This window comes from Apium graveolens, unplaced genomic scaffold, assembly GCF_009905375.1.
Source record: "Apium graveolens cultivar Ventura unplaced genomic scaffold, ASM990537v1 ctg8786, whole genome shotgun sequence".
Taxonomy (NCBI): Eukaryota; Viridiplantae; Streptophyta; class Magnoliopsida; order Apiales; family Apiaceae; genus Apium; species Apium graveolens.
The window spans coordinates 105,421-119,091 of record NW_027421470.1 but is presented as its reverse complement, the minus strand read 5'-3'; the positions used below and the strand labels follow the sequence as shown (position 1 = coordinate 119,091).

The window sequence follows — 13,671 nt, the reverse complement described above, 5'->3', positions numbered from 1 at the left end:
AAATTCATAAATTCTTTTTCTTAACCCGGGATCGGAATGAAGATCATTTAAATTAATTTCTATTTGAGATTGTTTTGAAGATCTTGGCTCTTCTCTTGTATTAGCATCATTTTTAATTGGTTGTTCTACAACAATTGGTCTTTCTCTAATAATGAACTTGTCCATAACTAATTAAAAAATTGAACACAAAATACATAGATTATAAAAAGAGCAAAAATAGAGCAAGCATACTAATATATATAGAAACGGAGACAAAATAGCAATTTGTGAAGTACATATAGTTAGTGCCTGTAGTAGTCAATTCAGATAAGAAAACAACGTCGTCATTCCTTACGTTGTTTGTATACAAAATTAACTTTAATTTTGGAACGATTGGAAATATTGTATGTTTACCGTTCACTTACGGTACAATTAAAAAACAGATCAGTCAACACATTCCCGTCACCCTTGTTTGATTTTTTGGCCTATAAATTGGTCACTAACACACACATTCTTTATAATCTGATCAGCACAACCCTTTGAATTACAAACAAAAAATTACTGCTAGAAATGGCCAGTGGAGGTGCAGTAGTCCCGAGAATGAAGTTAGGATCACAGGGTCTGGAGGTATCAGCTCAGGGTCTTGGTTGCATGGGCATGTCTGCTTTCTACGGCCCTCCTAAACCTGATGCTGATATGATCAATCTCATTCACCATGCTATTAAAATCGGTGTCACTTTTCTCGATACTTCTGATGTCTACGGACCTCACACCAATGAAATTCTGCTTTCTATGGTAACTTCATATCATATACTGTCTTTGTTCCTGTATAAGTGTCGTTTTTTATGGTTATACTCCCATGTGAGATTATAACAAAATTTTTTATATAAAAATACTAAAATTACGAATTACTATACAATTTTTTTTTTACATATGAAGTTGTGTACCAATCAAATCCTACTAATATGTTCATTTTTAGGATTTTTGATACACTAGTTTGTGTACAAAGTTCTGGTTTATGTTTGTGTAGGAGATTTCAATTTTATATTTTGATGATGATTAATTGATCGAATGAGATTGTAGGCTTTGAAGGATGGGGTCAGAGACAGAGTTGAACTGGCCACCAAGTTTGGGATCAGTTGGGGTGGCCAAATCAGAGAAATCAGAGGGGATCCAGAATATGTTCGGGCAGCCTGTGAGGCTAGCTTAAAGAGGCTTCAGCTTGATTGTATTGATTTGTACTACCAGCATCGCGTTGACACTCGGGTTCCCATTGAAGTCACGGTATATTATTTGACACTTTTGTTCTTTTCTTCCAATTGTTAGGTTGTACTACTTTTTAAACATTTAGTTCCCGTATCAATGTCAAGATCAGAGTTCCTCAATCTGAACAATCAAGAAATCTTAAGCGTTTTTTGGGGTGAGGTCAATTATAAATACTCACATGCCTATGGGTGACAACTGACAACTAGTATCTTTAACCTGAGATGAGGTCACCAGAAAGCCACCTCCCAAAGCGCTCACCAATCACCATTATAACTAGTTTGTTAAAATGCTGAACCACAAGCCAAAATTTTCTGGCATCTTCTGTCTACAATATTAGATTCTATACCTGAGATTCTTTGCTTCTTAGAATTTCTACTAATGTGATCAGTAATATTAATAAAATTCTTTATTTTTCCTGTCGTGCTTTGAACAATGTTTATCTGTTTGGCAGATGGGAGAAATGAAGAAACTGGTTGAAGAGGGTAAGATTAAGTATGTAGGATTATCTGAGGCCTCTGCATCTACCATCCGAAGAGCTCATGCTGTTCATCCGATTACTGCTGTGCAGCTGGAGTGGTCTTTGTGGTCAAGGGATGTGGAGGAAGACGTGATTCCCACTTGCAGGTTTGCTATCCATTTAAAAAATGCCAACTGATTATTAAATTAAAAATGCATTCAAAGACTAAGTTACTTTGTTATTATTTAGAGAATTAGGCATTGGGATTGTTGCGTATAGTCCTCTGGGACGAGGATTTTTGTCAGGAGGTTCAAATATGGTTGTGAGCTTGTCAAAAGATGACTTCAGGAAGGTCGGTCTCTTCATTAAGCACGCCTCAACTCAATATTGCTGTAGTATTCAGATTTCAGAGTTCTGAAGTTTGAATAAATGTACTTTGAAAGAAGTATTAAATTGACCGAGGTTTTTTTTTTCTTCCTTACTGTTTAGTATTTACCAAGGTTCCAAGCAGAAAATCTGGAGCATAATAAGAAGTTGTTCCATCGAGTGAATGAGATTGCATTGAAGAAAGGGTGTACTCCTTCGCAGCTAGCACTGGCTTGGGTTCATCACCAGGGAACAGATGTGTGTCCCATTCCTGGAACTACCAAAATGGAAAATCTCAGCCAAAACATTGGAGCTTTACATGTGAACTTAACAACTGAGGAAATAGCTGAACTTGAATCGATTGCTGATTCTGTCAGGGGGGACAGATACTCGTCCCAGGCATCAACTTACTTAAATTCAGACACCCCACCCTTGTCATCATGGAATGCTAATTGAAAACAGGAAGATGTTGTCTTTTCCTTATTCTCTTCTTGTTTAACGGAGAACTTGTATTATTTGATAGTGTTATTTAAATTTTGATATTTATATAAAATAAAATTTGACATTGTATCAAAAATAAGTTTAGCTAAAGTTATAAGAAAAAAATAATAAGTGTTAGAATTTCTTGGTGCCAAGTAGAAGATGGTTGTGCTATAATTCTTGGACCATATTGTGCTCAAATTTAGCTCATTTACTAATCAAAAATTTAACTTATTTATTAACGAATTCGTAAAAGTGTGATCATATTTGACTCGTTAACAAAACCAACCCAACTCTTGCCAATTTTTTTCAATCCAAACAGCAAACTTTCGGCCAGTAGGGCTGTAATTCGGGTCGAATAAGCTATATTTTGAATATGGTGTATTTCGAGACAAGATTAATTGAATCGGGCTGACTTGTTTATTTAACTAAAAATAAACCAATTTTACAAAGTTGAATGAACCGACTCATTCAATTTTACATTTAATCGAGACTGACTGAGAGGGGTGTTTTTATTTCAGATTTTAAAGGATCGATAATAATTCATGGATTTTGGAAGATTTTCGTTGATTTTAATTGTTCATGGAATTTGACGGAGTTGATGGAAAAATCTTGCGGAGTCTTGGTGATTTTGTTAAATTTTCCACAAATCATTCAAAATCTCATGTATTTTAAAGAGATTTCAAATGATTAATGATGAACTAGCAAATCCATTATTAAAATCCACAGCTTTTTGTTAAAAAAAAAATCCACCGATTTTTGAATACCATCAGATTTTGATGGACTTTTAAAAATTCAAATTGAATACCGTCAGATTTCAGTAGACTTTTTAAAATCTAAATTGAATACACTCAGATTTTAAAAGACTCTTTTTAATCTATATTGAATATCATCATATTTCAAAAAAAAAATTCAAATTCAAATTGAATAGCTCTTGATTTCAAAAATCCAAAAATATCCTTTAAAATTCTAGCCGACTATTTAAATTAAAAAAAGAGTAAAGTGCACTTTGTGTACGTGCACTTTGTGTGTCAGACCACTTTAGGTATCATACTTTAAAAACTCTCATTTCGTGTACATGAACTCTGCCCGTTTTTGTGGTTAGTGTATTTTCGTCAAATAGAACTAACACCGTTACTTTTGGTGGGGGCAGTTTTGTCAATAAACATATACAGTTAAAACCCCCAAATTACTTTACCCTTTTCATTTCATCACTTCGTCTTTGTCTTTCCTCCCGCCAATTTTGCTCTTGCCTCTGCTCATTCGACCAAGAATGGGGTGGTTTCGGAGAAAAGCTAGTGACAAAGACATCTACAAACCAGACGAAGGTCGTGATTATGATGGTAAGAACTTACACTCGGTTTTGTGTACTTAGGGTTTGTTTTTAATTAAGTTTTTACCCTGAGTTAGAGACCTAGGGTTTGTTCTGCTCATGATTTGTTCCTATGATTTGTTAAATTGGGTTTTATCCATGTACGAGTGTTAAGTGCATTTGTTAAAATCAATATATTGTTGTCGATCCATGTGCATGTTGTCATCGATTTGTTATAACATTCGAAATTTGTAGAAATGTGTAATTGCTAAAAAAGAGTGTTTTTACTATTTTTCTGACAATGTGTTGTTCAGTATAGAATGGGTAAATGTGTTGTTTTTTTTAAAATGTGTAATTGCTATAATGGAGTGCTCTGTAGTGTCAATTTGTTGTTTAGTAAAGCATGGGTAAAGTTATTTTACAAGGTAAAATTTGGTTGTTGCAGCTTATGAAGACATGTTCACTATTAAAATGCATTATGGGGCAAGTTTAGTGAGACAGATTTAGGCATTTAATATGTTGGGGGGTCCTATGACTATTTTTATTTGTGTGAGTCAGATACAATGAGTATACTGGAGTTGATTAGCATGTTAAAAGAGTGTGGGGAAATAGGAGTGTACACCTTATTCTATAAGTGGCCAAAGACTGATATGACAAGAGGCTTGCATACCTTGGACAGAGATTGCGATATTGTATTAATGTGTGAGTTGTTTCCACCATCAAAGGTTATATATGTGTATGTCATCACAACTGATCCTATTGCTGTAGTTGATGCTGATGGGGTGCCCACTCAGGAGTTTGCCCCCTCACTAGTTGAAAATATGGAGTATATTGATGAGAGCAGGTGGGAGTAAACATTGCTGATATGATGGAAGATCATGAAGGAGATATTAGTGACAATGTAAGGGGGGTTTAGTGATGATGAATCTGATGAGGACTACAACCCAGTGGAGGATAGAGATGTTCTGAGTGATTGTAGTTTTTACTCGGATGCTTCAAACATGGATTCAACTGATGATGAGGTTTGTAATCACAAGATTTTGAGGGATAAGAAAAAGAAAGAGAAACCCAAGGGAAAGGGAAAAAGAAACCAAATGATAGAGCAAACATTGTTCAGCAGCCTGCAGAAAAGGACACAGTTCCTGAGAATGAAAAATTGGAAGATGACAAAAGTTGTAGTGGAGATGAAGGAGGAAATGTTAGTGATGCCTCTACTAACTATGCATCTAGTGATGAAGAGAGGATGGCATGTAATTCAACTGATGAAGAGGAAGTCACATTTCCAGTCTTCAATCCCATAACTGACATGAAGGACCCAGAGTTTCAGCTTGGTATGTTGTTTCCAAATGCTAAAATCTTCAGAGCTGCAGTGAGAAAGCAAGCAATTATGCACAGAAGACCTATTAAGATATGCAGGAACTATGATATCAGGGTGAGGTTTATTTATGAGAAGCCATGTGAATGGAAGATTTATGCTTCAAAGATGAACTCAACCAATACCTATCAGATCAAGGTATACAACCCTAAACATACCTGCACAGCTACTTTTTATCATAAACAAATTAATTCAAGGTGGATTGCTGAGCATTATGAAGATGAAATCAGGATAAATCCAACATGGCCACTAGCTGCTTTTTTGAAAAAAGTTGTTAATGATTGGCATTGTCATGTTAGTGTATATGCAATTGCAAGGGCAAAGAAGAAAGCTTTGGACAATATAAATGGTAAATATGTGGATCAGTATGGGAGAGTATGGGAGTATGGGGAGCAGATTTTGAAGGTGATGCCTCAGTCAACAGTTCAAATTATGACAGAAGATCTAGAACTAGCAGGTGGTAGGAAGAGATTTAAGAGAATGTACATATGCCTTGGTCCATTAAAAATGGGATTCAAAAATGGTTGTAGGCCATTGCTTGGACTGGATGGATGTCATTTGAAGGGCCCATATGGTGGCCAGTTGCTTGCAGCTGTGGCAACAGATGCAAATGATGGAATGTATCCCCTTGTCTGGGCAGTTGTAGAAACTGAAAATAATGACAGTTGGAACTGGTTTCTAGAGAGCCTCAAGTCTGACATGAGGATAGAAAATGATGGTGCATTCACTTTCATAAGTGACATACAAAAGGTAAAAGATTTGAATAATAATAATACTTTTATATATAATAGTAGTTAATGATTGGTTGGTGCTTTGGCAGGGCCTGATAAATGCTTTGGAAGCTGTATTCCCTAATGTTGAACACAGGTTATGTGTCATGCATCTATATAGGAATATGTGGAAGGAGCATAAAGGCATTGGTGTGAGGATGTATTTGTGGTTGGCTTCTAGGGTCACCACTGATTATACATTTAACAAACATATGCAAGAGATGAAAAAAGTTTGTCAAATTTTACATTTTTTTATATAAAGTGTAATTACATTTCACTAACTATACCCTGATATTTACATTTTTGTCCAACAGTTGTCAAGGAAGTGTTTTGAATGGCTTAGTGAAAAATCTAGAAGTCAGTGGTCCCGGAGTGCATTCAGGAATCTTTGCAGGAGTGACATGTTTGTTAATAACCATTGTGAGGTTTTTAACAGCACAATCAGGAAATATAGGGATCTACCTATTATATTTATGCTAAAGGCCATTCATAATGATGTTATGGTGAGAATTCAGAAGAGAAGAGACAAAATGTTGAACAGCTATGCCCTCAATCCATTGTCTCATAATGCTATGAGGAGGCTGAACAAGTAAGTCAAATAACTTTCTTTAGGTACCTTTGGATTCATACCTGAGATGTTGATAACTATGATTTTGTTCTTACTTGTAGGGCAATAGATTAGAGTAAAGGTTGTCATGTGACTTGGATTGGAGGTGCTAGGTATTTAGTGACAATGTCTACTGGTGGTTATGAGATGGTAGTAGATTTGGAGGTTCATAATTGTGCATGTAAGAAGTGGGGCATGTCTGGTATTCCTTGTTACCATGCTTGTGCATGCATATCATGGAGCAAGAAACCATATGAGCCTTTTATTCACATGTCATACAGCAAAGACATGTTTTTAGAATGTTATTCAAACATTGTTGAGCCAATAGTAGGAGAGACAGAATGGACTGAAACACCATATCCAAGGCCCTTGCCCCCAGAAAAAAAGGTTCAACCTTAGAGGCCAAAGAAGCAGAGGAGCAAGATGAATGATATAGCTGATGCATCTGGAACAAAGCTTAAAAGACACAATATCAAAATAAAGTGTACCTACTGTACGAAGGCCAATCATAATATAAGGACTTGTCTTGCTAGGGTAAGCCTATTTATGTTCAATATTGTTGTTGATTATTTTGTTAAGACATTGATACTAGGAACAATGCACTAACACAGGCACATGATAGAGCAAATGGATGTAAGAATGTGGTCAAGGTTAGGACTAAAACCCCTAAGAAGCCACAAATGACTGTTGAAGGCCAGGATGCTTCCACTGAAGCTGATGGAGGTGGGACAACAAATGAAACAGCTTCTGGGGTGAGTAAAAGGACCATTGCTGAAGGCACTCAGGGTGGGGTATTACAAAACAAGAGTAGAAGGGCAAAGGTTCAAAAAACTCCACTTCATATTGAGGCACAGCATACAAATGTTCAAGGTCAGGGAACCACAACTACTATGGCACATATTGAGGCAAGGAGGAGGCAAATGGAGGCTAATTTAAGCAAGCACCATGTCTGGAAAATTTGAGTATTATCATAGTCTATTTGAACTTGGTATTAGGATGCTTTGTTTACCCTATTGTCCACATGATGTATGTTGCTTTATGTAGTTGCTTGGTGGAATATTTTGGAGGTCGATAACATTAAAATGTTAAACTTTTGGTACGGTGCTCATAATGTATTGTCACCATTTTCTTAATGCTTAATATCTTATGGGTTTTTGCTTATATTGTATTTGTCGCTCATTAATATCATACAATATGTTGTTTATATTATTTGTCGGATATTAATCATATAGTCTTACAATGTGCATTGTCGATTGATCTATAAGTGCTTCAAACTTAACGTAACAAAAATAATTACCAAACATATTTTCCAATCAAAGTCTAATATTACATCAACCAAAGCACCCTTACATTGTTGAAAGAAACCACCTAGTATATTGTACCTAAACAAGAACACCAACAATATACAACTAAATTGGAGTTACTAAATTGTGCATGGCGCAACTACAGAGCAAACCAAAACCATCTGCAAACAACAACCATTCAGTGCTTTAATCAGATTTAGAAAAGTAACCTCCATCCTCAATCACGGCTTCCTGTCCAACTGCGCCAAGAATCATGTTCATCATTAGCGAAAATAACACAAACAATGAATGTAAACTCTTGCTTCTTCTTGACATTATTCGTCTAAGTTTGATACTTTTCGATAAGCCTATCTATCCTGAGCCCATTTAAACAAGTATGGGGGGCAGAGGACGACCCAAATTAGACTCATTTAGAGCCCCAAGTACTAACTGACCTCTTTCGATTTTATTTCTTAACGACTTAACCCAGTAACATAACAACACTATGGTAGTCGGTGAGAAATCAAAACGGAAGAAGCCCGCGGCGGCGGAGCTGCCGGAAGAAGTAGTCCTCCGGGAAATACTTACTCGACTCCCAATCAAATCTGTTGGACGTTTCAAATGCGTATCTAAGTCTTGGCTATCTCTAATCTCCGACCCCCAATTTGTAAAACAACACCTCAATCTCAGCACCACTCAAAACCCTGATGACTATGATTGTCTGATTGTTCAAAAGAACGACAAAATCGTCATTCTTTCCCGCTACAAAGAAACATCTGCCCTCCTTTCCGTTAGTCGTTTCGGTTTGATTGGTTCTGTTCGAGGTCTCGTTTGTCTTTCTTATGGCAACAACTTTTCGTTGTGGAACCCCGCAATACATCAATCTAAGGAATTCTCTATTCCACCGCGACGCCCTCGTCATTCGTGGTATCCTATCGGCTTTGGTTTTGATCCTATAAGTGATAATTATAAGGTTGTGGTTTTATCACCTGATTTGAAATTTGATTTGATTTTATGGTGGTGAGATTGTATTTCATGATCGCAAAATGTTCTACTGTTATGATCGCAAAACAGATACAATCAAGCGCCTAACAACTGTTTCTGTAATAAGCTGTTGTAGATATACCCCTAGTTTGGTTTCGCTTCAAGGAATGAAGTCTGTTTATCTAGCAGCCCAAACTCGTCGTACAACTGCTCCATGCTCTAGAGTTCCTCGGCGATTAATCAATTCATTAAGAAATTATTAAGTTGCTTGAGGCCGTTTCAAACTGTAGCCTGTATAAGCCTTTGATCATATGTGTACTTAAAAGAATGAGAGGATATTATTTGTATTGCTTTCTGATTATGGCTGCCTCTTTCTCGGTACTCTGTTTTGTTCGTTTTTAAACTTATTATTTATTAGTTTAGTCGTTCTTTTTTTTTAATTTGTGTTTGCCTTATCCTTCATTACCTTTACTTTTACTTGTTTTTTCACTCCTATTCTGAGATATCAAATAATATGATTGTTAAAATCTGCTCGAAGTCTAGTATACATACTTTGTAGATAAAGGATTAGCTGCAGTTTTGGTGCTGCAAATGGTGCAGCTTCTAGTTTTAACTAGTGATGGAAGGGTGTTTGGGGGGGGGGGCTAAAAGAAATAGTGATGGATTGGATATCAATAGTGGGTAAATTCCAGAAGCGGATTGTGAGGGAATGGCTTAATGATTAGGTCCGGCCTTGTTTTTTAATTTTCCCAAAAAATATTATCCATTATGTTTTTTGAATTGCCATGTATAGTTCACTTGCTCTGCAGGGATGGTTAAGATAATCAGTGCTACAAAATAAACACCTCACTTTTAAGTCGTAAGACCACTCAAAACCCTATTGACGGAAATTGTCTCATGGCTAAAAAGGATAACAAAATCGTCATTCTTTAATGCTACAATGAAATATCTACTCAGAACCCCTAAACCCTAATGATTGATCTGGTAGGCTCTATTTGTGGCCTAGTTTTATTATGACGAAAAGGCGTCGTTATGGAACCGGGCGATACATCAATCAAAGGAATTCACTCTTCACCAAGCCGTTGTGGTGTTCGGATATCTATGGTGGGATTCAGTTTTGATCATGCAAGTGATATTTACAAGGTTGTCGTTATTTCATGTAAGTTGGTCTTTTAGTGTTTACTACTATGATGTCGGTTTTTGGATTGACATATATGTTCCTGAAAATGTGTATTTTCTTTGTAACAGAGGATATCTCTTAACAAGATACATGACTATTGTAAAAGATTGTCCTCATTGGGACATATAGGAGATCTGCGAAGGAAAAGGATATTTCACTCTGGTAAAGTTTGATACTGAAACTAACGAGTTCAAGTTGTTGCCTGAATTTCACTTATATAGAGAGAGGTACAGATCTTTTAATAATGAGTTTGTGGATATGAATGATTGTCTTGCGCTGAAGGTGTCTTCGAAACTCTTCAAAGCGTAAGTTTGATAGATACTTTGCAAGGGAAAGAGGGATTTTGTGTTTGTACTAAGATGTACAAGAGCAGACAACTCGATTTTGTGGTCAAGGGACGTGGAGGAAGAAAAAATTCCTACTTGCAGGTTTGGTTTCTGTTTAAGAATGTTCCAACAGATTATTGATTATAATAAAATATATACAAAGACAACGTTAAGTCGTTTGCAATTACTCGGAGAATCAGGCATCAAGATTGTTGCATTAAGTCCTCTGGGACGAGGATTTTTGTCAGGGGGTTTAAATATGGTCGCGAACTTGTCAAAAGATGACTTGAGGAAGGCAAGTTTCTAAATTAAATCTAATAATGTAACATGTAACTGATTGTATATTTTCTAGTGCATTGACGTTTTTCTTTTTCTTTTTTTTTGAAATTGACGTTTTTCTTAATTAAATTAGTTTTTTGTATGCAATGCTAGTAAGAAAAGTTAAATCTGTAAACACAACCTAACTTTACGAGACTATTTCATGAAGAAACATAACCCAGTATTATTAGTTTAACAACTTTGGTTGCTGCAATTCAGGTACTCCTTGTATTGTACTGATAGTCATACAAAATGAAGTAATTGATGTCAAACATGTTAGAGCAACTCCAATGAAGGGTGTCAAGAGGGGTGCCAAATGAGTTGGTATGGGGTGTTAACTTGGGGTGCCAAAAATTGGCATCCCATAAAGTAGGGTGCCAACTTCATTTATGATCTCAATGCAGTCCCAATGCTATATAAAATATCATTTTTCTAATATATTTTTATTAAGCATTTTTTTATTAAATTAATGAAGTTGACATTTTGGGGTGTCAATCATGAAAGTGTTTTTAAAAGATAAGTGCTAAAAATGATATGGAACAGAGAGAATTTAAAATATAATATTTTTGATTATGTGGCGAAGTTGGCACCCTTTGAGGGGTGCCGACCATTGTAGTTGCTCTTCCGGACATTGATTGTCAATGTTGGAAATTTGCAAAATGCTTTAAACTATATGTTATACGAATCCTGGTTTTGTATTATTCTGAGAATTAGGCATCGGGATTGTTACCTATAGTCCTCTGGGATGAGGGAGGGTTTCTGTCAGGAGGTTAAGATATGGTCGCAAGTTTGTCAAAAGATGACTTCAGGAAGGTCGGTCTCTTCATTAAGTGCAGCTTGAGCTTAATCGTATTATTGTAACATGTGACAAGACAACAAAATACTGATCATTAATTTCCAGTGCAATGACTTTAAATAAATGAGTTTTTTAAGAAACCTAGAAAGATAATGATAATATGTAAACAACTACATCTATACTTTTTGAAATTATTGCTTAAGAAACATACTGGTAGTGGTATGTATTTGTTGTAAAACTCAGTTTGCTGAATACAGGAACTCAGAGTCGTGTATTTCTGGTTATATAAAAAGAAGTAAATAATGTTACAAGTCACAGGAATTGATCAACATGCTTTAACTATATGTCGTTGTACTGGTATATGTTCTAAAACTAAGTCTTGTATTTGTTCTAAAACTGGCACTGGTATGTATTTACAAAATGCTTCAACTATATGTTGGAGTATTCATAGTTCTGAAGTTTCCTAGAAACATTATGTCAGGAACTCTAAACCGAATATGCAGAAATGTAAATGTTTTTGTGTTTTTTGTGTGTTTCAAGTGCAGAAATCAGTAGAGATAGGCTAGATTAGTAGAGAATAGCAGAATCTCGCCGAGAATAGCTAGATTTAAAAGAAGACATGAATACAGAGAAAGCTCAGGGAAGAAGCAATTCAGTTATGGAGAGAGAGAAAGAGAAAGAAACTTGGTAGAAAAGATAATTCATTTTCTGATAATAGTTCAAACATACTTAGGGGCTGTTTGGCTTCTCATAAAACATAACTTATATAAATGAGGAAAGCTAAGTCTTAAGATCTTACAATACAGACTGTTTGGCATTCAAAAGGGAACGTCATTTATACCCCAAATCTTCACATATCTTGAAAGTTAAAGATAATGTACATTCTCATTTTCTATCAAACTTATTTTTCAAACCTAGCACGTGTCATACCCGCAGCATTCACTACAAGAAAAATGGCCGTTTCCTACCAAGATTTTCCTACCAAGGAATTCTGGTAGGAATTGCTCCAATATTTCCTACCAGGTCGAAATCTGGTAGGAATTGCTCCCAGTGGTGCCCAGATCTTGTACACGCAAGCACTAAAACCTACCAATATTGATAGGAACATCAGTTCCTACCAATATTGGTAGGTTTTAATCGAAAAATGATATTAAAATGACCCCACCATCCATGTCATCAGCTCTCACCTTTTTAAATTAATTAAACTTCATTTTAAAATTAATCATTTTAGAGATATTTCCTACCATATTTGGTAAGAACTTAAAACCTACCGATATTGGTAGGAAATGATGAAATCTTTATATGGATATGACCCCACCCTCCATATCAGCAGTCCACCTATTATATAAAATAAATATTATTTTTTGACGTTGGAAGCTTTTTAATAATTCAGGATTTTTTCCTACCGATATTGGTTGGAAAAGAGGTACGCCGGCTGAAAGGTGTTTCCTGCCAAATTTGGTAGGAAAAAATGTCCAGATTTAAAAATGGACCTACCACCTTTTGCTTTTGTATTGTGTGGTTTTAATGTATTGAAGATAAGATAAAAAAAATAAAGAAGAAGAAAATAAAGAAGGAAGAGTAAGAAGAAAAAGAAGAAATTTTCTCATTGTTATTTATTGTAGGTAAAGTGAACTTTGTTAAAACAAAACGTTCAATTCCTACCAATATTGGTAGGCAATGACCAAAAACAAAGAAAAAAATATACATTTTTGTATTTTTTGTTGATCGTTTGTCACATTTTTGTTGAACAAACTCAAAAGACCTAAAAATGTATTCATTTTAGTAGTGAAATTCAAGAAAATAGTTGATTATACTTACATTCTCATGTTTCTCTTACATTTAGATAAATTATAATTATTACGAAAAAAATAATAAATATCAAACATTTTGATAAAATATAATTTTAAAAGTGGAAAGTCATTTTATAGGAAAAGGAAAGTAGGAAAAAAAATTGGAAATAAAAATATTTATAAATAATAAAATTGTTTAGAAAACGAATGAGCGAAAATGTTCGAAGTTTGAGTTAGGTTTTATAATCAAAATTTATGGATTGTATAGGGGTTATATATTTTAATTTTTTTCAGTAATCCAACTGTACGGATAATTAGACATATTGATTTTCGATATGTATGTAAAATATTGGATTTTTTAAAATTAAGCTCATAAGTT

General features: G+C 35.1%; 2 protein-coding genes across 2 annotated transcripts; both read left to right on the top strand.

Moving 5' to 3' along the window:
• The first annotated feature begins 514 nt into the window (after window positions 1–514).
• On the top strand, window positions 515–2,727 carry LOC141705343 (auxin-induced protein PCNT115-like). The gene is made up of 5 exons (XM_074508345.1): window positions 515–774; window positions 1,063–1,263; window positions 1,697–1,869; window positions 1,952–2,054; window positions 2,192–2,727. The coding sequence occupies exons 1-5, from the start codon at window positions 550–552 to the stop codon at window positions 2,522–2,524; spliced, it is 1,035 nt and encodes a 344-aa protein (XP_074364446.1). The 5' UTR covers window positions 515–549; the 3' UTR covers window positions 2,525–2,727.
• A 5,673-nt stretch (window positions 2,728–8,400) lies between these two features.
• Window positions 8,401–8,919, top strand: LOC141705341 (putative F-box protein At1g47790). Its single transcript, XM_074508343.1, has one exon. The coding sequence runs from the start codon at window positions 8,401–8,403 to the stop codon at window positions 8,917–8,919; it is 519 nt and encodes a 172-aa protein (XP_074364444.1).
• Window positions 8,920–13,671: the final 4,752 nt, after the last annotated feature.

Bases quoted from the DNA above. Each gene is read 5' to 3' on its own strand.
- LOC141705343 (XM_074508345.1), top strand. From the start codon at position 550: ATGGCCAGTGGAGGTGCAGTAGTCCCGAGAATGAAGTTAGGATCACAG. The intron at 1,264-1,696 runs GTATATTATTTG...TCTGTTTGGCAG, and splicing joins GGGTTCCCATTGAAGTCACG to ATGGGAGAAATGAAGAAACT. The intron at 2,055-2,191 runs GTCGGTCTCTTC...CTTACTGTTTAG, and splicing joins CAAAAGATGACTTCAGGAAG to TATTTACCAAGGTTCCAAGC.
- LOC141705341 (XM_074508343.1), top strand. From the start codon at position 8,401: ATGGTAGTCGGTGAGAAATCAAAACGGAAGAAGCCCGCGGCGGCGGAG.